This window comes from Labrus mixtus, chromosome 14 (genome assembly GCF_963584025.1).
Source record: "Labrus mixtus chromosome 14, fLabMix1.1, whole genome shotgun sequence".
NCBI lineage: Eukaryota > Metazoa > Chordata > Actinopteri > Labriformes > Labridae > Labrus > Labrus mixtus.
The window spans coordinates 20,176,323-20,202,429 of record NC_083625.1 but is presented as its reverse complement, the minus strand read 5'-3'; the positions used below and the strand labels follow the sequence as shown (position 1 = coordinate 20,202,429).

At 39.1% G+C, this 26,107-nt stretch overlaps 1 protein-coding gene across 2 annotated transcripts in view; it reads left to right on the top strand.

The window, feature by feature from the left end:
* slco2b1 (solute carrier organic anion transporter family, member 2B1) overlaps positions 1–26,107 on the top strand; it is a 35,898-nt gene that overhangs the window by 2,266 nt on the left and 7,525 nt on the right. Inside the window, exons 2-13 of one of the 2 annotated variants that reach the window (XM_061055698.1) lie at positions 332–412; positions 1,184–1,293; positions 2,263–2,400; positions 3,469–3,631; positions 4,427–4,651; positions 6,458–6,556; positions 11,047–11,177; positions 19,329–19,419; positions 21,025–21,189; positions 21,347–21,536; positions 22,100–22,244; positions 25,422–25,582. In XM_061055698.1, coding sequence (XP_060911681.1) covers positions 1,228–1,293; positions 2,263–2,400; positions 3,469–3,631; positions 4,427–4,651; positions 6,458–6,556; positions 11,047–11,177; positions 19,329–19,419; positions 21,025–21,189; positions 21,347–21,536; positions 22,100–22,244; positions 25,422–25,582 — 1,574 coding nt within the window. In that variant the 5' untranslated portion in view covers positions 332–412; positions 1,184–1,227. The remainder of the gene's footprint in view (positions 1–331; positions 413–1,183; positions 1,294–2,262; positions 2,401–3,468; positions 3,632–4,426; positions 4,652–6,457; positions 6,557–11,046; positions 11,178–19,328; positions 19,420–21,024; positions 21,190–21,346; positions 21,537–22,099; positions 22,245–25,421; positions 25,583–26,107) is intronic. The other variant, XM_061055697.1, reaches the window with a different exon arrangement.

Below are 26,107 nucleotides of genomic sequence, written 5' to 3'. Positions count from 1 at the left end.
ATTTCTCTGTATTCATGACAACTGTCCGGGCTGAAGGTTTATAGAACTCACCCTGTTTAAATTATATTAAGGCTAAAAAGTTACGTATGATTAGGGGAGTGGCCTCTTTGAGTGACAGATGAGGGCTGCTATCCAGTCCATGAACTTTACCTCTTGGCCAAGTTTATGGAGATTTTTTTCATGTAAATATCAGAGAAATAATTTGTCTTGCTGTGCGCTTCATTGTACTAACAAGACTGTCCTACAAGCCTGAGCTCCAGTTTGAAACTCAGTTGAATTCTTACATTACTTAATTTACATTTAAGCAACAATTATCAGCTATCTGTGTCAGTGCCATAGACTGAATATTAAGATGGTCCGCGCAACAGCTGCCTGGGAGTGAGGCTCCTTTTGCTGACTGGCTGGAGTACAGGTAATAAGCTCTGCCTCTTCCATGTTAACAGATTCAACATGCGGTTCAATTTATAAAGTTAAAATGTAAGTCCAATACATTTTGTAGAAAGCAGAGTCTGCTGTGGTACATTTTAAGTAGTTCCGTTTTAATACAGTAAGTTATTTGATGTGAAAAAAGAGCGACTGTAACATCATGTTTGACAGCTCTGTTGACAAATGGTGTGCTTCGGTTAGATGAAGGGGCCAAATGGTATTTTTTTTTTTTTTCTTGGCTGTGTAAACATGTTTAAATGAAAATGACAGATATGACGCAGGAATCTGCCTGTTCTTTTAAACAAATAGGACATATTCAATGCCCCACATGCTGTAGAGAGGAAAAACATTTACTTCTTTAGAAATGATCATTTCAAACACTCTTGTTGGTCCAGTGGTGGTCTCTGTTATCTCTCTTCATCTCTCTTTGTGCAGAAAAAAAAACACATGCTTGTACGTCCTTTATGCACTCGGTCATTCTAGAAACCTGCAGTGTGTAAAACAGACGACTGAAATGATCTAAAAGCAGAGCGTGCTGTGTGTCCCTGTGGGATGATTGAGTTCAAAATAGAGTCCTTTAGCGGTTAACCTTTTATGTGTGACATCAGCAGAAACTTGATGAGAGTCTGAGGGTCTGAAACTGTCCCCAACTGGAAACATTCTTTCCTCACTTTATTGTGTACTGAATCATACACACAGACATCAGTGTGTGTGTGTGTGTGTGTAGCATGTAACTGACTGTGTTTGTATCTCACAGGTGTGTTTCTGTTCTTCAGTCTCTGTGGGGTGAAAAACTAAATCATGGGAGCCAACAACCCAGCCTCACCACCTCGCGCCCAGCCCAGGGGTCTCTTCAACAGCATCAAGGTCAGTGCCTGCTTCATAATCACAGTTTCTTTCTTCAAAACAAAAAAACAGAACAAGTTTGGTTTCTACCTTGTATGATTACGTTTGAGTGAATACATGAACATGTTGATATTTACAATGGCAACCTTGATTGTGATATTGCTTACATCTAGATTTTGGTTTTGTTCTGCTTAAATGTGACCATCTCTTTGTGACGCCTACACCAGACCAAGGGTCATTGAATCAGACAAGAAGCAGATGTTTTCTTACATTTGTTTCAATTCAAACAACTTCATTAATCCAAGTAGGTTGATTCAAAAAAGATACAAAACTGATAAAGCAATCAAATAATCATTCAATAGAATGATTAATGGATCGGTGAGAAACTGGTGCGATCTTTGTGCTGATGAAACACGTCATTATGTTTTTATAACACGGCAGTATATTTCTTACCACTCTCTGTTTATACTGTGAATATGTCCAATGTTCAAAGGCAAAACTTGTCATAATAGCATCTGACTCTGGTGCGTTGTCCGCCATCTTGGATATGTTGTTAACATTACACTGTGATTTCTGTGGTGTATACGTACGTCATGTGCTGGCTCCTGGGAGGGTTTTTGTTTCACGTTCATCATTTTAGAAAGGATAAGAACTACATGTAACCTTGAAACTCCTGATGTTTTGTTGCTTGTTCACAAAGATCTGTGTCGATCTAAGTAAGTTTTCTGAGGGGAGTTAGATCACTTCCTGAAGTTCATCCTGGTTTTGTTCTGGGAGCTCTCAGTAAATATTTCCTTTCTGCAGAACAGGTCACATAACTCTGATGACATCACTGTGTCATAAATGTATCATAATTTCACATTGTTAGCTCTGGTTTGTTGACTCTTAAGAAATGCCTTAAAAGGAAAGGAATCATACTCAACTTTCTGTCCACTTTCTTTACCATGCTTCTTCTTCTTCATTGTCATCTTCTCCTCCTCTCCTCTGCAGTTCTTCGTTCTGTGCCACAGTCTGCTGCAGCTGTCTCAGCTGTTAGTGTCGGGCTATATGAAGAGCTCCATCTCCACCATAGAGAGACGCTACGGCCTCTCCAGCCAGAAGTCTGGACTGCTGGCTGCTTTCAACGAGGTCAGTGTGGGACAGTTTGTGCAGTTGGTTTACTTATGAAGCCAAAGTTTTCTCACACTAGTCAAACGAACTGGACTTCAGGGGTGGAGTTAGGCTTAGGCACACTTTGCCTAGTGTGAGTGCACCCTTATTGAACATGCTACACACAAATAGGCTGAAATAAATACATGTGCACAATAGAGAGATGTGAGAGTGAGGGGGCTCCCCAAGCACTCTTGAGCTCGAGGGGGGTTTGGTGCCTTGCTCAAGGGCACCGCGGCAGTGCACAAGAAGTGAATTGGCATCAACTGGCCCCTCTCCAATTACCAATCCAATTTCAATATTTGGTCCGCACCAGACTTGAACCAGCGACCCTCCAGTTCCCAACCAAAGTCCCTAAATACCGAGCTATCGCCGGCCGTAAAGGCTGTCATCACAGTGTCAGCCTCAACTTAGAAGAGAGAAGAGAATACAGATTACAGAGGTGCTGGTAACCTCGTGGTTGAAGCGCACGCTCAATGTACATAGGCTGGTGTCCTCGAGAGCGGGCGGCCGGGTTCGAGTCTGACCCGTGGTTCCTTTCCTCCATGTTGTTCCCCACTCTCTCTCTCTCTCTCTCTACCTGTATCTGACCCTGTCTACTGTCCTGTCTCTAAAATATAGACACAAATTACAAACTATGAAAGTTTTTTTTCTACTGTAACAGACCTCTTTTACAAGTTCAAGTGTTTCAGATGTTTTTAAAATATGAAGAGGGTAACTGTCAAAAAAAGTTTTTCATATTTGCAAACTCTAAATAGAGTTCAATAAATTGGATTAATCTCATTTTTTTTCAGGAAACCATATTCCATTGAAAAATATCAGTAGAATAATTGAATTTAAACCTGTGTGTTTGTGTGTCTTCAAACTAAATCAGGAGGCACAAACTGGCTTTAAACAGTTTTCAGACCCCCTTACACCAAACGCCCCAACTTTAGCAAAGATGTCATGATTTTATTCCAACTTTGGAAATTTGTCTGTGACTTTGAAATTGGTTGAGGCGTCATGTTGGAGTAAGGCCAGCATTACTCCAAAGGTGTGTTTGTCCAGGTGGGGAACACGGTGCTCATCGTGTTCGTGAGTTTCTTTGGGAGTCGAGTCCACCGGCCGAGGTTCATCGGGGGCGGAGCTCTGCTGGCCTGCATGGCCTCTCTGCTGATTGCAATGCCGCACTTCCTGGGTGGACAGTACGAGTACACAAAACACATCAGCTGTGAGATCCAACACACCTACATACACACACACACACACACAAAATCATGTTTTGTATTACATCAAATGGAAACATTTTCTTAAGACTATCATTGAACTAAAAATGTTTCGTTATCCTAAACTTCAAACAAATCCCGACCAGGAAATTAACTGATTTAACTTGAGAGTTCATGTGAGGGCCTGACACAAAAGTTTTTTCTGGACATTTGGATTTTCACCTTAACTCAACAACTATCAGACGGAATTGTGATTTAATACTTCAATACAACCAGATTATTCATCCAAAACCTTAGGACAGATTTACATATGTTGCCCCTATAGTACTTAAAATAAAATAGTCAATAATTTCTTTATTTTGACAGTATATATTTTCTAAAATGTCCTATTTCCTAAAATGCTGGGATGTTGTATAATATCAATTCCATCTTTATATTATTATTATTATATTATATTATCTTATCTTATTTACAATTAAAAATGGGGTTTCTTTTTTACTCTACTTTTTTTAGACGCGGGATTGTTAAAAAAAAAAAGGCCACAAAGTAAGTGCTTATAGGAATATAATATCACAATAAAAGGTCCAATCAATCAATAAAAATGACCATTATATTAGAAATGTGTAAGAAAAAACACAACAACTGTGAGACATATAGGTTATTAAATCATAGATTATATAGAAGTGTTGGTAAAAGTTTTGTATAAGACGTAAGAAAAGGATCCTAAAAGATGATTTCCATGATTGTCTGGGTTTGTGGGAATGTGTTGACCTCCCCCTCTCCCCTGTGTTTCCCGACAGCCTCTGGTGATAACAGCTCTGGACTCTGTCAATCAGAGAACACATTCCTCACCTCATCCTCCAATCAGAGCTGCAGCAAGGAGGAGAGCCCCGCCCAGCAGGTGGTGTATCCTCTGCTACTGCTGGGTCAGCTGCTGCTGGGGATCGCAGCCGTCCCCATCCAGCCATTTGGAATCTCCTACATCGACGATTACGCCAGCAAGAAGAACTCCCCGCTCTACCTCGGTACACCCGTTGAACAAACACTCAATCCAGTTTTATGAGACATATCCTGAGCAGTAACGTGACATGACTGCAGATTCAATCATTTTTCAACATGGAGAAGATAATTACAGAGATTACATAAATAACAAATTACAACTTGTCTGAATCAACAGCACTAACTTCTGTTGAGGCAAACTGTTATAAACAACCGGTAAGGCAGATCAGAACTTGTTTGGGTACTCATAACTTACAAACGTTTTCATGAGGGAGGTTTTTTTTTCACCTAGAATCAACCATTACTTTTCCACCAAGCTCCATTGACCAATAACATAACATAATATCATCTTACCTTCGAGAACACAGGAGTGTCCTGTGCCCTACAGAGAAAGACCTTTTTGTAAGAGATGAAGATGTTTTTTTAAAACCAGAAACAGCTACCAGGTTTTACCTTAAGGTTGAAAACTAGGTGATGTTTGTAGTTCCTGCTGCTCACACAGCTCTTGCTCTCTTTATTTTACAACAACCATGTGACAAAATAAATCCTCCGTGGTAATAAAAGTTAGAGATTGAGATGAATGGAAGTTGTAGTCGGCAGATTGAGCTTTCTTTAATCTTGAACTCAGTACTGACCTCGTAATAAAAGGGTGAAGTTGATCATGTTAAATATTAAGCAATTAAAGCAGCAGCAGACAGATCTTACCAATGAACCATCAACTCACGTCAAGCTCTATGTGAAAGAAGATAAGACATCATTGTTGTATTTGCACACAGGCAGAACCAACGCTCAAGCAAACAAAAGTGTAGGTCTGGTTTTCATCCACACTTACAGCGTGCAGCTCCCACGGGCTAACAGCAGCCTGTGGAATCTGCAGACTCTCTGCTTAAATAACAAACCTCAATCTGTTCCCTGGAGAGTTCTGCAGCTGAACACAATCCAACCTGAGGTGTTCAATTACTGTAACAGGGGTTTAAATGCACAAACACTTCCTGGTTTATTGTGACCTTAGAAATGTGAGATTTTAAAAGTGGACAATTTACTTTGTAGACATATTTTATATGTTATATTTTTGAACAGTTATTTGAAGTTTTAAGACTTTCTTAAAATTAGACTTTAAATCATTTTGTCAAGTCAAAGACACACAATTTAAAAACAGACATTACAGCTGGTGAATGTTGTCCAACAATTTAAAAGACTGAAGAATAAGTTTCTACGTGTCACTTTCTGAGAATGCTTTTTTTCTTAATCATACCTCGGTTTTCTGTTTGCTTCTCTAAGTCCATTCCCCAGTTCTATTGCTGTCCAGACTTAATATCTCTCTGCTGTATAGTTGGATAAACCATCAAGTTACTCAAGTTACAAGAGAAATGTTTACAGTATACAATCAGACACAGACATTTGCAGAAGAAAGACAAAAACTCAAAATATTTCTGTAATTTAATCCATTCGTTAAAAACATTTAAAAGTCAGAATTCTGAGATCAAAATACATTTTTCAAACACTGCATTAATCCTCCTCTGTACTTACAGTACTAAGAGAGTTGCCAACATTTGACAGACATTTTTCATGAAATAAAGGTCCAATTTTAAACCATAAAGATTGAGAAATTATAACGTACTCTTAACAAACTTGACATTTTAATACAAAGTGATATTGTGAAGAAAAGCAGCAGATTGTAAACTTGCTGCAACATGTTTTAGGATAACAATACAGTAATTAGGTTGTCATAAAGTGTGTGCAATATTTTGATTTATATATTTAGTTGGCAAAGAGTTTAAACCTCACGATTGTTTTATTCTCATATTTTTGTTCCTGGTCGTGTTTTTCAGGCATCCTCCTGGCTGTGACCTCCATTGGCCCGGCCGTCGGCTTCATCACCGGCTCCTTTATGCTGCGTTTTTATGTCGACTTTGACAAGTTATCCAAAGGTGAGGACACACACACACACACACTGTGCTGATGACTCACAGCTGGACTGAAATACTGCAGAAACCTCCGGTCAAGATCATTTGTTGCTCTTGTTTTTAAAAGGAAGGGGAGGATTTCCTGCAACAGGCAGTCACTTATTTTGAGTGGTGCTTCAGTTAAAGGGTGAAAGGTGTTAAATTTCTGTCATATCCTCTTAAACAGAGCAGAGGGCAGTTTTAGAAGAAGATCAATAACTGACATGCTGACATAACATATCATGTTCATGATGTTTTTTTAATCTAATGTGACATTAAGTAGCTATTAGAGGTTTCACTCCCTGAAGTTAAAAGACATTTGATTTATTTCTATATTAGTCAGAAGGAAAATTTTGGTATTTTAAAACCCATAGGCCATTTTTTTTCTTCTAGATGAAAAGTCAGCACGCAAAAATGTCCTTTAGGTTTTTTGTAATCCGGGTAAGGCAGCAACAACAACAGCAACGGACTTGTTTTGGCGCTAGGCCTTCATCTGCGTTTCATCATTTTCTTTCTTCACAATTTAGGTCTAAATGACCAATAGGAAGAGAAGGGCACAGTAATCAAACATCTGGTAACAAAGAAGTTAAAAAGAGAAATATGTAAGTGTCACGTAGCGTTTAAAATGGGTACTGCATTCCAAATTCTAAACATTGGCGAGAGCGGTCTACCCGATGCCAGATAGCCGATGGACAAACGGGTTGCCATGAGGCAGAGGCGGTAGCATCGATGCATCACTATGCATCGTACTTGAAACCTTTCTTCGTTCCAACCTCCGGAGCTTATTACAACGACAAGGCATTTTAGGTCAGGTAGAAATAGTTAAATCTGAACCAGTTGTCTTTGCCACTTCGATTGCTGTAACACCTGTCGGTTTGCGGTTTTCCTGTCAAGCCAAGCAGTGTCCAAAACGGCTGTGGGGTTACCTTCAAACTGCCTACTTTCTTTAGTCAGAACCAATCCAGACCATTCAGGAACCGAATCAAAACTTAGAAAGAGGACATACTGGCTGCTGCATTAACGTCAGAGAAGCCAACACTTCACCATATCATGTTTCCTAAATGTCTGATGATATAGTAAGGTCATTTTAATTAAATAATTCAGTAGATATCTTACATATTGCTCCTTTAACTTTGATATAAGTTAATCCATTAATTTTGTTAATATTTAACTGAAGTTAAAAGTTACGTTAACCTGACATATAAACAAACAACAAAAAGATCAGCTTTTAACAATGTCAATAGATTTGAGTTCTTAAGAGGCCATGATGACTCAAAAAACTCAAAACACAGGGGTAGGTGTTGAAAATCTACAAATAACATAAACTTTCTTAATTTATGAAATCCCATGACCCGCAGGGACTTAGTGTGTTTTCTCGTCATCACCGTCATTTAAACAACTAAGTTCTGTGTATCTAATGCTACAACGCTAGAAAGCTTCAGTTCTTGTGACTCAGACCGTAAACCATTTCAAGTTCCAACCAGCACAGCAGCCACAATCTATGCATCTGTTAGACAGTCAGACCATGGACAAACGGGCTTTTCTGATTCATTTTTCTTGTTGTCTGAAGGTCTACTATAGACTAGGCTTCTACTCCAGTCATAATACTCCATCACTAACGGTCCAACACATAACACGATCAAACACATAACACTCATGAAGATCCAGGGATTTATTCAAAAACTCTGCCACTCTTCAGCTTTTTCTCTGTACTAAGCACTCTGAAATTTTAAATGACACCTTATTGGACCAACCAGGACCTTCCATTTCCTGTTCCAAGGCTACTTTAGCCAATGAGAGCGTTAGAAGAAAAAGGACTTTCTTACTCTTCTCACAATAATACACATGATACAGATGTATCAGCTGAAAAAAGGAAAAAAAAGTCAACTGACTTGAGTTGGTGAAAGTGAACTCAACAAAAATGATGTTAACAGAATTTTTTTTAACAGAAGTCAAATGTTCCACTAACATTTCAAAGTAGCATTCAGTTAAAAATGTATTAAAAATTTAACAGTGATAATAAACGATTAACAGATGAACGGACGCCTGCCCAGCTCTGCCAACGGGTACAAAAGGTTTTGAAAATTCTCCCAAAGATTAGTTCATCCTGCAGCGGTGAAACAGGCTGCAATGTCTGCAATAATCCTTGCCTGATCAAAGTGTGTCGACTAAAAGTTGTCTTTGTCACTGACAGAGACAGACCTTTTTGTTAAAGAGGAAGTTTATGTTTTTAAAGTAGAAACAGCTGTTACATCTCTCTCTATAAACACACCAAACTACTCATATAATACATTAAGTAATAAATCCGAACTACTAAGCTATTTCACTAAAACAAACCTCAGGTAGATGACAGAAAAACCTCAGGGAGGTGTATGATGGCAGGTCATCCACCTCGTCCCTTTAGGCTGCAAACGGGTTTGGTTTTAAATCCTGGCACTGACTCATTCTGGTTCACAGGCCTCTCTGTGTTTGTTCAACAGGTTTTCTTTAAGCTAAAAGTTACTTCACACCCTGTTGACCTCCTTTTCTCTATGTGGGAAACAGACACATGGCAGCAGCTTTCAACGCTGTTCAAACTGAGTATAAACATCTCTGCTACACAGCAGCAGCCGGATATGAGGAGGACTGAAAGCATTTTAATTTGGAGAAAAGAAGGTTAAACACAGTCGTTCAAACAAGACAAAACTTTTAAATACACATTGACAAAATGTATGACACCCAAAGTTCATGCAACTGCAACTTAGCACCTCTGAGACCTCTCCCTATCCTACAGCAAGCGAGGGAACTTCAGCAGATGGAGGGAAAATTGTCCGGATAAAGTGACGCTGCAGTGTCCCAGAGAGCTAGAGATTTGTTTTGTGTGAGTGTGTGTTGCTTGTGATTAAAAATGAAATGCAGATTTGTGAAACCTTGCAGAGACAGGACGAGAGCAGTTCATAAAACACGAGACACGTTTCTTAGACCGCTAAAGCACAAGTGGTGTTAGGACATCTTCTTTGAGAAAAAAATGAAATGATCTGATTTTTAGCCACACATGAAGTTGCATTTCACCCACCTGATAATTTTGCGTTTAATCATACACACAAAAGAGAATATAGGACTACTTAGACATTTAGGTTTACTTAATGATTATAAAAGTGTCCATGTAATAGGGTTTCTGTGCTTGCTTATCTTTCCTACTTTTTACACAACTTGGACCACCTCTCTCCAACATTAACCACACCGGAAATAATAATAATTTATCCTTTATTAACCCCTCGAGGGGAAATTCAGTTTTACACTCTGTCTAATGAACATGCTACACAAACATAGGCTGAAATACACACACATGCACAAACAGGGTCCTATGGACATGAGTTAATGGAGAGGTGTCAGAGTGAGGGGGCTGCCCACAGCGAGCGCTCCAGAGCAGTTTTGGGGTTGCTCAAGGGCACCTCAGCAGTGCTCAGGAAGTGGACTGGCACCTCTCAAGCTTCCAGACCAATTTCCGGACTTGGAAATTGGTTCCCAGCCCAAGTCCCTACAGACTGAGCTACTGCCACCCCAATCATTGAGGACTCCACATGTTCAATGAACCCAGATGTTTTGGTGTGATTCCTAAGCTTGTTGAGGCCTGTGAAGGCTTGTTTAAACCAAAACCTATTTCCTCTCACTATGTGGGGTGTGTGAACGAAGGAGAGAGTGATTGTGCAAGAATGAATATGTGTGTGTGTGTCTTTACATCATGTTGTGTTTGCAGGTCGGACTTTGTCTGTGTTTAAGCATGCGTGTCTAATGTGTATGTTTTAGAGGGCATGGTTCTATGCAAAGAACTTATTTTGTCTCACAATGCAAACATTTTAGTGTGTGTGTGCGTGTGTGTGTGTGTGTGTGTAATTAAAGGATTGACAGATTATTTGATCATGTAGCTACTCTTTGTTCTTGCTATGAATCAGATTTTATTTTGCTTATTGCTGCAGGTGTGACAAACGGTCAGTGTGTCATTCTATTTAATTATTGATGTTGACAAGTACAAGTAATGAACAAGGAAATGTGGTTAAGCATCTAAACAGACACAAAAGATCACAATTACTTAAGATGCCAAAACATGTAACTAAAATGATCAATTCATCTTTATTTGTATAGCGCCAAATCATAACAAGTGTATTCTCACGACACTTAACAAAAAGCTCGTAAAAGACATTGCTCTTTCTTTTTCAATATTACAAAAGAGCAGGTAAAAGGGGGGGGGGGGGGTGCAACAGACATTGTTGCATGAGCTACTTCTTCTACAACCAGTTAATAAACTCATGGGGTTAAGCACTCCATCTTTCTCTTTAACTAAAAGGTCTATCTCTATGGGGGACCTTAATGGACACCCTTTGATCCATTAATTGATTATATTGTGGATTAAGGATTATATATATAGAGAGAAAAACAACATGTAAGTGTATGACTGTACTCATGACTGACTCTCTCTGTGTGGTTTATTTCAGATCAGATTGAGTTGAACCATAAGGACCTGCGCTGGGTGGGGGCCTGGTGGCTCGGCTTCCTCGTAGCGGCATGCCTCCTCTTCCTCACCGCGATGCCTTACCTCTTCTTCCCCAGTATCATGCCCAAAGAGGTGAGCTCAAAAAAACGCAACTGATCCAAAACTTAGAGCCATCACTCAGCTGGAACATGCTGCTGTGTTTGGATTATTTTCATCAACTCATACAGTGAGTAAGTTTATATTAGTGTGTTTGTTTTTTCAATGGTTCATACACCTAAAGAGTGTCAGAGGTAACAAGACACTGGAAAACAAAAGAGCAAAAACATAAGAGAAAAATATTGAATGCATCACAGCACATGTCAAATAAAACGAAACCAAATCATATAACGATCATGTTCCTCGGGCATTAAAACTTTGGCTTTCATTAAGTAATGGCTAAATCGTAAATAAACATGAAGCGTCCTCCTTCACTGTTGAAAGGTATTTAACACACACTGAGCTGAAAAAGGTTTTATGTAAACAGAGACTGACGTCTATATTCATCAGACATAAAAAAAAAAAAAAACTATCTGGACAATCTTCTGATACTTTGCTTAAAGTTGACATCAAAAAGTGTGATTTAAAGTCAGAGAATCTTCATTTGACCTCTCAGGATCCTCCGGGTGTTTGTGTTCAGGTGTTTGTATTCCAGTGAGATATGGCTCCATGCGGTACATTTTTCAGACAACAAAGAGGAAATACAGTATCTATGCTATCTAGATGCTGATATGGCAGCTTGTGTTTTTTTATGTTAATTAGTATTAGGGCCATTCATTATTATCACTTTTAATTAAATACTTTGATATTTCTAGATTAAAGTTGTAATATTATGAGATTAAAGTTTTATTTTATGGGATTAAAGTCCTAATATTTAAGACAGAAGAAGTTAATTTATTAAAATAAAGTTTGTTTATAATAAGACTGTTTGGTTAAAGCATGGGGGTTCAGCCGATTTTCAAAAGGTTGTCATTTGGCAATTTTTACAATTCCCCTCATATCTATATGGTTTATTCAGAACACTCTTCATTTATATGCTTTACAAGTTATTGTCATTCTGCCAGATGAGCTAACATTTTTAATATCTTTAGCATCATTAATACTCAGCTACATGAATGAGTGAATTTGAAACAATGATAATTGTGATAGAACCTGTTTGTGTGCACAGGGATGGCATGCAGGTGAAACCAACAATAGTCGTACCACACAATACTTTCCTTCATCACAAAAGAGAGTTTCCTCAAAGTCAGTTTGTTTTTTCTCCTGTGGAAAAAAGACTCTTCTTGCTAAATCTTTTCAGCCCTGATACTTATGTATATGTGCTGGTGAAGTGTCAAAAAATGATGTATGTCCTCGTTTGTGAAATCTATACTGAGAACTCTCAAGATGATCCACGTTCCTCATTTGCTGCTCTTCATATTACTGCCCTCCACCATCACCCCTGTCCCCAAGAAGCCAAGGACCACAGGACTTAATGACTTCAGACCCGTCGCCCTGACCTCTGTAGTGATGAAGTCTTTTGAGTCTTTTTGACCATCTGTTGACATGGTGCGGCGAGAACAATCTAGAGCTTAACACTCTGAAGACAGTGGAGATGGTTGTGGACTTTAGGGAAAATGCAGCCGCCCCCAGTCCCATCACCATCGATGAATCCACGGTGTCTACTGCGGAGTCTTTCTGCTTCCAGGGGACCATCCTCACCCAGGACCTCAAGTGGGAGATCAGCTCCCTCATCAAGAAAATACAGCAGAAGATGTACTTCCTGTGGCAGCTGAAGAATTTCAACCTGCCAAAGACAATGATGGTGCACTTCTACACTGCCATCATCGAGTCCATCCTCTCCTCCTCCATCACAGTCTGGTACACTGCAGCCACAGCAAAGGACAAGTGCAGGCTGCAATGTATCACCCGCTCTTCAGAGAAGGTGATTGGTTGCATTGTATTGTTAATTGGCGATAAAACCTGATTTTGATTCTGATTCTGATAATAAAACACATAACCATAGACTAAAACTTCATACTTAAATTAATTTAAGCGTAAATTAAGGACTTTATTCTCAAACATTTTCAACTTTATTCTCATATATTTATGATTTTTATCTCAATATCGTCAAATTTTTTCTTTAATGTGGCCCTAATACTCCATTGTAGTGTCTAATGACAGGTTAAGTGAGACCATCCCGTGAACATATTTGATCATTTAGCAGCTAAAGAGAACTTTATTCATCTCTTGAGTTTGGGGAGACCAAAAACAGAGCTAAGCAAGAAAATGTTGAACTAACAGAGAGTAAAGTCTTTCATTAGCTTTTTGTAAAGTGTTTTGAGATAACATTGGTTATGAATTGGCGCTTAACAAATCAAATTGATTGATTGATGCTTTACAAAGTAAAAGCCTGATCTTCTTTTTTCTATGATGAGACAACCCAAGTTTTTTTCTGGGATAGTTACTTTGTGAACAAGACACATGCAAGATAGCTCTCTCTTGGGGTCCCTGCTAAACTTTTTGTCTTTTTTAAAATCAAATGAAATCCTTAAATATTTGAGCAGAGAGCTTCCTTAGAGCAGAGTCAAAGATCCCAACCTAACTGGCTCAGAGCTGTTGTAAGCCAGAGAGGTCTACCGAATTTCCCCCTGGGATTAATAAAGTATTTCTGATTCTGAGGTCCTGGGGATTTTTCTATTTGTACTAATAACTGAAGATGTATTTAGTTTATTGGAAAATGTGCTTAGTTGCCCTCTCTACACATTGATGGGATAATATCAACATAAATTGCAGCATAATACAAGCATAAAGAGAAGCTCTGATTTAAAAGCAGAGTTTTTAATTTAGAAAAAATAGCATGATTTTGAAAGTAGCATTCCCATCCACTCCCCTCTGTTCTCCCTCAAAAGCCAAGCCCCTCACTTACATGCACAAGCGGCATTGCTCCAGAACAACTTTTATCTGAATACAATTACCAAATGTGTCTCATGTGTCTCATGTGTCAGAATGTAGGAATTGACATCTACTCTGTTAAAAATGTTCTGGGGAAGGACTTCAACCCCTCATTACATTTCGACCCACTTACATCCACCCAACTTACAGATAAAACTGTCAGAGATCCCTAAGGGGGGTTCAGTCAAATGAACACTTGCACATAAACCAGCTGGATAAGAACTAACCAGCACGACAGAATTGGTTTGGGAAAAATGTATCTGACACTTATTTTAACTTCATAGTTTGACCCATGTCCAATCCGTCAACCTGGAGTTGGTGGAGTTTAGGACCATGTAAAATATAGTCCATGGCAGGGACAACGACAGCTGCAGATTCAGTGTGTGAAGTGGTTTTCTGTAATCTGGTAACCACTTCTGTCTCTGCAATAAAAATCATTGTCGGCTATCGTCTGACAACTTTGTGTTCTTTGAGAACAATGCCCAACTCTTTCAGGGCTCCCACTTTGGCTACCTGACAACTTCCAGACAATATTTCTTTACTGTGTGTTGCATTGTTTACAGTCTGAAAGCAACATGAGAAGAAAGAAGAAAGTTGGTGTTACACAAGGTTGTCTAAAAGCAGATTGTTGGCTGCAGATTTATATAGAGATTCGTTGGAGCTTAATAGTTATTAGGTAACTGCAGATAGGACAGGATTGCATCATTCATGCATTTCTACGGTGGCCGTTAGGGGTCACACGCTCAGCAACTGATGAAATGACATACATTTAGAAAAACGCGCAGCTTATATAGAAACGCTGCACATTCAAAAGTAAATGCAAACTACCACAACAAATGCAAAGGCTGAAACGCGCTGCAAAGAAACAAACGTGCTGCAAATAGGCAAAACAACTGCATAAGCATCAAACGTGCTGCAAGAACAGAAATGAAACTTAAGTCAAAAACACACACAACCAGAAAGCAACAGCAAACACAGAAACGCTGCCAAGTTCAGCCTTAAACGGAAGTGCTCCAGGCCTGTAGGGGCGCTGTGGAACTGTTTATTTACGGGAGAGAGTAAGAGAGACAGCTAGGAACAGAAAGTTATGTTTAGATAGGGAAGTTGTATGTAGTTCACAAAGTTGTGTGTTTTTTGCTTAATAGTTACACCAAACATATTGATAAAAAAGTTTTTTCTTAATGCAGAAACATGAGCAAAATATATTTCAACACTCCTAAAGTAGTTTAAACTGTCCATTTTTAGTTTAGGAGAAATTGTTTAGGTGTTTTCTGAAATATAAATATTGTCTAACATTTTGTTTTTGCTTATCTCAAAGTCATTTATGAGAATATGTTCAGGTGCTTCTTATCCCTTGACGTCTGAACAGCCTAAAGGTTGTTTGAGTTTTGTTTGTTATGGTCTAGCTAGCTAGCTTAAAGATAATTTTTCAAAGAACAATCCCCCACAAAGGTTGGAGCTTTGCGTGGGAATAAAATGAAGTCTCCAACAGTTTTAATTTCAGACTGATTAAATTAGGATGATGGCCTGCAGTGAGTCTGTTGTTTGTGTAGTGTTAAATGTGAGTCTGTTGTGAAATGTGCAGATTTAAAGCACAAATTTAATTTAAAACATCCTAAAATTCTTTACTTTACTTTAATATTACTTTTTATGCACGTTCCCCATAAAATTACAAAGATCATCAAGTTGTTGCAGCGTTTAATGGGTTAATTAAGTAAATATTAATAATAATGTCAACAAAGATAATTGAGAGTGATGCAGAATATAAGAAATACTCATAAATTGCATTCCTGTAACCTCAGCAAGCCCTAACAAGAAGCTGTTGCAGGCTGTTTGGCTAAGAATCAAAGTTTAATAGAGTTCAGATGAATGAAGCCAAACGATTGCCCAACAATGTTCCAGCTGAAATGACTCCCTGTGTAACAGACAATCTTCAGCACTTTCTATTTCTGACACCAGATATTTGACTCAATGTTTGCCCCCTCACAGGAAGGTGATTTATGCTTCAAACTTTTTGACTCTTAGGAAGACGCAGTTCATCCTTTGCACCTTAATATATTTGCCTGAAGTGACTCATGTGCTCCAGTACTTTCTTTGGATAACTGTCTGAGCGAAGGAGTCCAATGAATTATATATATATGAACATCTAACTTCCTTCTCTGAGACCACCAATTGTGGAGTGTCTGAAGCGCAAGAGTTTCCTTCTACTTTTGTGGTGTTTCAAGTGTCTTTAAGTCAGAGATTTGTGCTGTGATACTTCACAGATTCACAGACACATTTGCTGTAATTTAACTTCAATAAATGCTTTGATGTATTGCTGAAATAATTAATTTAAAAAAATGAATTTCCATTTCTATAGAAACGTAGCTGGGAGAGGCCTTTATGGCACATCATCATCAAAATGTTCACACCGCAGATGAGGCGCTAATTCGCAAAATCCAATTTCATCTCTTCCCAGTGTATATGTAACAAGGCTGGTGTAGGCGGAGAGGCTATCAGCATTAGCAGTTAGCAGAAGTCTCAGAATAGCTGGTTAGCTCAGACAGTTGACAGACAGAGACAGCACTTTTATTCTACAGTATTTATCATTGGCCACACAATGCCAGTTCTCCACGGCGCTGTATTTACTAATTGTTCATGAGCAGTAAAATATAGAATTCAGAGTCCTCTCCTAACTACCTTATACATCACACAACCAAAACAAGAAGCAGGCACCACCTTGTGTACAGAAGATATATTAGCTGGTGAGCTAGCAGTGATTTATATCATACTGTCAAATTATTTGTAGGCTACCTCACATCAACTGCATGTAATGTTTTGACTCTGAATCTTGCTAGCATACCTTTCAAGTTTATAGCTGGGCTAAAGCAATCCGTGAGCTGAGTGGAAATGTATCCTGTTGCTCAGGCACTGCTAAGATTTGCTCACTTGAACGACAAGTGAACAACATTTTCATTGCAGTTATAACATAAAGGGATCAGAAACAGAGCTATGGCTTGTTATAAAATTATTAGTTTGATTGCAAAATGTATTAAAATATAGTATTATGGTTGTATTTTGATCCTTACCACCTTACCTTAAACACAGGATAATGCCCTTGATGGTGTCCAGTATAATGTTTATATAGCAGTCTGTAGTTCTGAAACCTTGTCAGGCATTTTACCTAACTTAAACGATCCACCCTTTCTGCGCTGCTATTTTTAAGAGTATTGTTTTATTTTCAGAGTAACACTTAAAGGTTATGATCTAGACCTGCTCTTTGTGAAAAGGACCTTTAGATTTATTTCATCCATTATTTAGAGCTTTTTAAATATCACCAACACTTGACGAGATAATTCAAGACTCTGCGTCTGTATTTATCTCAGATGGTTGCGTGTGGTTTGTTCTTTTTACGACACCATTGAGTGATTTAAATGGAGTCTAAAAAGTGCTCAGTGAAATTGTAGTCTTCAGGTTTTTATCTTTACCAAGCATCAAGTAAAATTCTCTCACGCGAAGTCATTTAAAAATCGAAAGTATCTTCCTGCATCTGGACTTTGATTCAGTGTACCAGAGACAGTCATATCAGTTACAGCTTCGTGTTGAGCAACCTGCTGGCAGCAGACGCTTCATTTCCCTGAGAACATGACTTTTGTTGTGACAGGACTAACATTCCTAACTGAAACACATTTCTCTACGGCTGAGATGAAAAAACGCTGGATTCAAATAACATAAACTGTTTTTAAGAAACTCACCAGCACTCACCATCAGTGAATCCTCAACATGTACTCTCAGTTGGGTGTTTATTTAATTGTTTGAAGCAGCTTGTTTCACACAGTCGTCAGAAATATTTAGTCCAAATGTTGCAGAGGTCCTGGAGACCCAGATAGTGTTTAAATTACACTAAGTGAGTTTCCCTAAGTACCCTTGTTTGGAATATATATTTAAGGTACTTGTACATTAAGCAACTGTATTACAGAAGTTCACTGAAATTAGCTGTCACCTGTCAGCTGCAAACCCACCATTCATGTAACAATGACTAAAACAATAAAATGAAATAGATATTATTCTAAAAGTGGTCACTCTGCATATAGTTTCATGCCAACGCCTTCGCACTTTAGTGCAAGAAATATTTTAAAGGCCAGATTCTCTCAGAGTATGTCTTTGCTGTGGTTGTATTGCACTGAAGTAAGACATCACCGTCCTCATTCATGCACGGCCTGCTCCGACCTCCACCTCAGCGGCAAGGAAGTGTGGACAACATGAACAGGAGGAATACAAAGGAGGAATCCTTCCTGCATCTTTTCCCATCTCCCCCTATCCCATTTTTATTAACAATGAGTCAGGTCTTTTACCTGCTCTTTTGAAAAGCGCCTCACGATAACACTTGTTATGAATTGGCGCTATACAAATAATGATTGATAGATTCATGTGGATTCTCTAATTGATTGCAGTATTCATTTCCACTGGTGTGATACTCTGAAGGAAAATACACCCTGGCTGAATGTGGTTTCCCTGAGTGGGATTGACTGATGTTGTTTATTTTTTGATTCTGTATGATTTGTCTTGTTTACTTTTTATACAGTGTAGATCCAAGGAAGAAACATAGTTCCCATGGGATCCCATGTAAATAAGAGAAAAATTAAATTTCCAACCTCTGACCTTAGTTTGAATGCAAACTTTAGCAAGCAAATCAGCTGACTCCTCAAAGTGTCTCTAAGTTCAACCAAATACCTAAGAATTATTTGTTTTACACATCGCAATGGTAAAGGCTTTTCAATCACTGGTAGCCTCCAACTAACTCCTCCCTGCTTTCTGGTCTATTTGACTCTTAAGCAGCACCATAATTTACTTAATAAACAGAAGACTTGAACCTAGAGATTGAGCACATAAACCCAGTGGAGAAATGTTTACCTGCACCGTCACTGTCGGTCTGTGTTGGAATGCAGATCTACTGATAAATCCAAGCTCGGCTCCAAGCTCTGTATAAGTTTGTTTATCTCAAACTATCAGAAGGTAAAATCTTTTCAAAAAAAGCTGGTCATATTTTCCTGCCCAGACCACCATGAAGCAACCTCCGACTATCACATTAAACATGTCATGTACTTGTGGTCTACAAATCTAGCCATGTTGATGTTTTTCAGAGGATTTTATCTGACTTTGAGATTTTACGTTTTTAATCCTTATTCTTTGAGTGGCATGGTTTTACCTACCAAATGCAGGGCCTCAGCAAACTCATCCAAAGCAGCATTAACTGCAAACTAAAGGGCTTTCGAAACTAACAGGGGAAACAACATGTCCAGCATGTGATGTTCTGTTTCCATATTTGTCCAGGACGAAGCAGACGATGACGAGTGCACACCGGACAGCAAGCAGCCGCAGACAAACCCACTCCAGGAACTCTCTCTCCTTCAGTTCCTTAAAAGTAAGTCTTCTTTTAGCCACTTTGTTGAGGCTGCAACTGAGGCCACTAAAGGGTATCGATGGTGAAAAGGGGTCACTGTGTACCATCAGGCCTAACTCAAAGCAAGACACTAATTTCATCATTAGTTGACAAAATTAACCCAACTTGTCAAAATGAAAATCCCATAAATAACAATTGCATTCAATAAATGTGAGATGTATGACTGCATTATGTCCCATGATATTTAGCGCTTACACAATATAAAAGAAACATTCAAGTACTTTTCATTCCCCGAAGGAAGATGGATGTTGCTATAAAACAAATTCAAACAATCCCAACGTGTTTTTGTATTTTGCAGTTTTGACCAATCTTTGCAAATTTCCTTTAAATTTGAGCATTCTTCATTTTTCATACTCAGATGTTGTCATGGATGTCCCCAAACTCACGTCTGTTATATTCAAAGTATTGATTGTGAACCTGTAACCCTTATGTTGTGTCTATTAGCCAGTCAGAAGGCTGTGTTGCACACTTTCCATCAATCAGAGGCTGTTACAAATGGAAATCAGTGATGATCTCAAAAAGTGTTTTTGCAGTATGATATTGATCCTCAGTCTCCTATCATTTGTTTCATAACATCGCATTACCACAGATGACAAAGTAGAACTGTGAAAGTATATTGACATGTATATCTTATTTGCCTGTTCGATACTGTAGCACTGAAATTGGCATGTGCGGTGTGAAATTGGTTTTTCATGGCAATATACTTTAGTTTTGTTAAATTTAAAAAACAATTTGGCTTCAGTGACACAAAAACTGACTGCAAGTGAAGTCAGACTACAAAGTTCACTGAGCCAGTAGATAGCCTTTTTTGGTAGTGTGTCCATTAACAGTTTTTTGTGTGTGCTGGCAGTGCCTACAACCTCAGTTTCAGAACACTTCTCACCAGCACTTATTGTTGCTAAGTTACGAAAGCTAACGAGAGAACTGTGAGCGCAGCGACAAAAAAAAGCTGAGACTGACAACATTTTCAGTGCTCAGGATGCCGAGCGCTAAAAATGCTTTATTGCATTTGTTTTGTATTGAAACCATAGACTGTGAATATTAATGGACGAAGCCTGAGTAATGTCACCCATCTGTTTTTGCAGGGGGCTTTGGGGTGCCAACGATGGCGGTCGCAATGCTTTAAATGCTTTAAATGATTTGTCACTGTCAGTCAACCTAACAGCAGACAAAGAGCTGGAGCTGAGGCGGGTTTCAAGCCTCAGAATTAAACCCTTATACAGCGTGTGCCCATTCATGAGCCATGAGCTAATCAGATCAATTTTGTTTTTTTCGTACCAGGCCATAAACATTTTGATTTCAGCTGTAAAAACTGGCCTTTTTGAATGGGGGTGTATGTGACTTCCAACGCTTCTGCAGCCGGCCTCAAGCGGACACTAGATGAACTGCAGGATTTTGAACATCTGCATCGGCTTCATAATTCAACACCGGAGCTGTAAAAATAACTAAAGAAACATACAAATAATAACTGCGGACAGTCAGTATTAGTGCAAAACGGACCTTTCTTCATCTCTGCTCTTCATTCATCAGTCATCATCACCTTCATTGTCCCTCAATGTCCTTCAGGTTTTCCTCGTATCGCTCTGCGAACCCTGCGGAGCCCTATCTACCTGCTGGTGGTTCTGGCGCAGGTCAACCTGGCAGCGCTGCTGGCGGGTCTAGCCACCTTTATGGCCAAGTTCATAGAGAGACAGTTCAGCCAGACTGTCTCTTTTTCCACCATGATGATAGGTGAGACTGTCATGTCTTTAGAGACTTTCCACAGAAGTTACATTTAAATAATATGTGTTTGATGGTCCAGTAGAATCATGGAAAAGCTATAGTATCAGCAGTAAAGTTGGGATCAACTGAAATTGAAGTCATTGTTTTCCTGATATCCGTCTTTCAGGAGGAGTTTGTATCCCTCTGGCCGTGTTGGGCACCGTCCTAGGTGGAGTTCTGATGCGGAGGTTGAATCTGTCCATCAGCAGTGCCAGTAAGCTGTGCACCGCTGCCGTCCTGCTCGGTCTGTTCTGTTCAACGCCGCTGTTGTTCATTGGCTGCCCAACACAGAAGGTCGCCGGAGTGTTTCCTACAAGGTAGCTGCAGCTTCAGTTCAAACACATCATCTACATACGCCATGCAGGCCTCAGGGGTTAGTTACAACATAGAAGATAAACGTAATTGACAAGTTATGGAGCTACATCTGTGAGCTTGTTCAGGACGCAACTTGAGCTGCACTGATTTCACACTTGACATGTGTCATTCTCTTCTAATCACAAGACAAACACGTCCACTTTGGTGGTCTATTTATGCTGCAAGATTTCTAGTCCCTCCCTCTGCTCTGTCATTGCCAGTTCTGCCCCAAACCACTACAGTGCTCTTGCTTTCAACCCCACTAACTCCCCAGTGTTGACATGTGTGCTCTGACTAGGGTGTTTAAGATAATCTCTCATCACTTATCACACCTTTGCAAGAGAGTAAACCCTAAACTTGCGGGAAACTTTCCTCACCACTAACAGGGAACAATTTCTACCTCTGAAATTTAACTAATTTCATGACTGTTAACAAACAAATGGCATTTCTTTGCAACAAAAAGAAAGATTGGACCAAGTGAGTCCCTATCATTTGTACAATTCACCATGTATTTTCCTTTTTATAGAAGTGATGCATTGTCGTGCAGCGCTGGTTGTCGCTGTCCTCAGGAGGCCTTTAACCCAGTCTGTGGTTCAGACGGAGTGGAGTTCAGATCTCCCTGCCACGCCGGCTGTATGGCTATGGAGATGGATACATTGAACAAGGCCGTTGTAAGTATTCTTTTATCAATTGCCTTTGTAATTGTAATAGTAAATGTCAAATACAGAATTGACTTTAAATCAATTCAACTATGTACTGCTTTGAACCAATCTGCTCCCATTAACTATCTCAGATCCTGATCTGAAAATATGATAAAAAGATTCCATGTGATTCAGAGCAAAGTGCCTCTTTGTGCCAGTGCAGTTTTCATCTATTTGAATGAGCCATTATGCAGTGTATGGGAAAAACTGGCCTCCTTCTATATGAAAATTGGCCTCATTGCAAAAAGCGTGCAATTCACAAACAGCAGTGCTGAAAGCACGTGTAGTCAGTGGAATTTGTGGTGACTTCCTTGCAGTTTTTAAAAGAGCTTCCATGCCCAAACTTTCCAGTGTTCCAGAAAAAAAAATTGATTTTTTTTGACCGAAAAAATATGTCTTTAAATATTTCTATGATGTATGAAACCGAGGTTAAATCAGCCTGGGGCTAGCCTGTCAGACATACAGTATATGTACACAATTCTTCCACATGTTACACAGGACCTTAGAAGCTTTTTAAACAGTGAATCTTGTATCACATTTCTGCATTTTATTATCTACAGGCAGATAGAGTGAGCTCCCTCAAGTTGAGAGCACACAGGAAGCGAGCAAACTGCACAGAGCAGGACAATATGAAACATGTTTCTGCTTGAATACCATTAGCTAATAAGCTTGTGAATTAGACCTTGAGATGGAGCAGATAGCGGGAGAGCAAATGATGTGCAATTGATTTAGCTGTTAGCGGCGGCAATCCATTCTGAGTGAATCCCCACTGAGTTATCATCATTCTTCATAAATTAGATAATATATATGCTTGTCTAAATACCCTTTTGTTTCATCAAAGCTGCAGAGACTCTGATCATCTTCTTTTCTTTGGCTCTGTCCGATATGAATTACACTTTTTCCAGTCTTCTTCTCACTGTCTCTCCAACAATCACACCCTATTCCTGTTTTATGTGCATTCCAACTTTCCCCTAAGATCTATTTATGTGTCAGTGGTCTTAAGTGAAAACAGAAAGCATTAAAAAGAAACACAGGGAAGCAAATCTGGATGCCAAATAAAACTTGCTGCACAGCGCGTCTGACAGCTGCTGCAAACTGGAGTTGTGGAGTTCACAAAAAACATATTAAGTGTTATTAAAGTATAAAACTAAAGGTGGTGGTTGTGCAGCTGCTCCAGGTGGAGACTGCTTGAATATTTTTTTTACAGGCCACTATTTTTCAAACCTAAGGGCTGGACACCTCAACAGGTCACTAGATAAATCTGAAGGGTTGTCAAATGAAAAAAGAGAAAATAAATGAAAATCTCCCATTAAAGCTTTGGAGTTAAAAATACAGAGCTTCCCTACAGTAAAGTACCACAACTTTGTGGTAATGAAACGACTCACATAGATATTATATCACATTTATGTATGTCCTGGTGAAACCCACTGTGGTCTTCATGTGGGCGGGTACACCAAAAATTAGCAGCTTTGGTGCACTCTGTTTTTCTAACCTGGTTGTTCGTGGTTGCTAAGCCCCGCCCTCTTAGGGTAACAAATCAAATCGCCTAACGAGTTGATAAAAGCCTTTTCAAATTATACCTCACACTCACATCCAGTCCCGCTCAGAATGACTCCCCATTCCAAAACTTAACCCTTAAAACGCTGCTTCAGAAATAGTTTGTCAGTACCAACACTTCCATTCTTGTTTTTTATTTAATTTCTTGAAGTATTTTCATTTGCTTCATATCCCTAGAATATGCTCGCCTGAAAGATTTTTGTAGGTTTGAAAGTTGTGCTGTAGCGTTAATGTTTTTTTTATTTAAGATGCACTTAAAAAGAAAAACCCAGGATGCTAATTTTCAGAGAGTGGAGATGCTCAAACTGCCGTTTCACAAATATTTTGAAATCCATTCAATTCAAACGGGAACAGAAATGTTATGTGAATTATAATGTTCTTCTTTTCATTTTAGATGTGGCCTAAAAGTATAATGCTAAAGAAAGGAAGTTGTTTTATTAAATCATGAGGATTTAAATTCCAGGAAACTAGAATGTCTATAAAAAAAATGCACTAAAGCTATGAAGTAAAGTAAGATGTTGTCTTAAGAGTCTGATAGAATGAAAACCAGACATTCCTCAGCTTTATGACATTTTCCTCTCATGATTTAACTTCCAGAGAAAAGTCAAGTAATTGTTTACACACCCCTAACCCAACCTCCTTCACTGGAAATAAAGTGACTACAATGAATGCCCCAATGCAAGTGAGGGAAAAATGGCTCTAAATGACTTCTGAGGAAAACAATCCTTAGAACCCATTGAGATCAGTATCTCTTTCACAGGGTTGACCTGGCCAAGAGGTCAGCAGCACATGTCATAAGAACAGTTAAAATGAAGTGACAGTATAGATTAACAACATAGTCTTTTCAATAAAAAAGAAAGTGCGGGAGCTGTGACACAACAATAAAACAACAATTTAAGATTTTAAAAACACAGGCATTGTTCAATGGTCTCACGCTGTCTGTCACTAAGGATAGAACGGAAAGCTCCAAGTGGAATAAGTTCAGGGAGTTTTAGTTCAGTCTGTAGAGTATTCCATGCCGAGGGGGCAGCAAAGCTGAAAGCTCTTTTTCCTAATTCAGTCCTTACCCGAGGAACAGATAGAACAAGTGTGGTACAAGAACGCAAGGCATAGCGACTGCTTGTTCTCCGCAATAAAGCACACAATTATGGAGGAATCAAGTCTAAAAGAGCCTTATAAATTAAGGTCAGCCAATGTGCGTATCTGCGTGCACTCAAAGAAGGCAAGTTCTTTTGATTAACTACAGTCTCGCTTGCAGCAGTGAAACAGGCTGTAATGACTGTAACCTGGTCCTTGGGGAAATCTTAAACTAAAGGTTGTTGTTTTTATCATTGACAGGCTCTGATTGTTATTAAAAGTGTCTGACAACAGTACAGAAAGGATTCTTACAGAAATATGATGATTAGAATAATGATGACATTTTTTTCAACCACAAACAGCTGTTACATCACGGTCTACAAACACACCAGACATTTCCTGTAAATCTATCCTCAGGACAAACTATATTTTTGCTCCTTTTCCTGAATAATACATAGCAGAATGTTTACAGTGAGAGTGTGTGTGTGTGTGTGTGTGTGTGTGTTTGATCAGAATTACACCGGGTGTCGGTGTGTCGGCGGTCTCGGCTACGCCTCCCCGGGGACCTGCGGCAGTGGATGCTCCCACCTCCTCCTTCCCTTCATGGTTCTGATTGGCCTCACTGCCTTCGTCGCCTCCTTCTCTCAGACGCCCTCCTACATGATGATCCTTAGGTAAGAAAGACACTGACAAGATTTAGATACAACACAAAGTTTACTGATGTGCTGCTTGGTGTATCTGTTTGGTTGTCATGCTAACAGAGAACAATGGATGTGATCAGCTTTACTGCAAGCGATCATCAAGAGAGTCTGTATCAAGATTTAAACCAAGCAACTGCCTCCAAGTCTGAAAAAATAATGAAATGCTACAAACTGCAGTTCCTCGTGTGTCCACTTGAGGCTGTCTCCTATAGTGAGCCAATCTTCATAGAGCCACATGTTAAATATCAAACTTTAAAGCAGGAATAAACATGTTTACAGCCCGGTACAAAAACAGTTTTGTTCTTTAAAGCACATTTCTCTATTCAGGACAACTGTATATCCAGAATTTTTATAGAACTTACCATTGTTTCAATTATATTATGGCTTAATGTGATGTAGAATAAGGGGCGTGGCCTTTTTGAATGACAGGTGGGTGCTGTTCAGAGTCTGCTAGTTGTCAACTCAACTAATTAATTTACTGAATTTTTACCTCTGGGC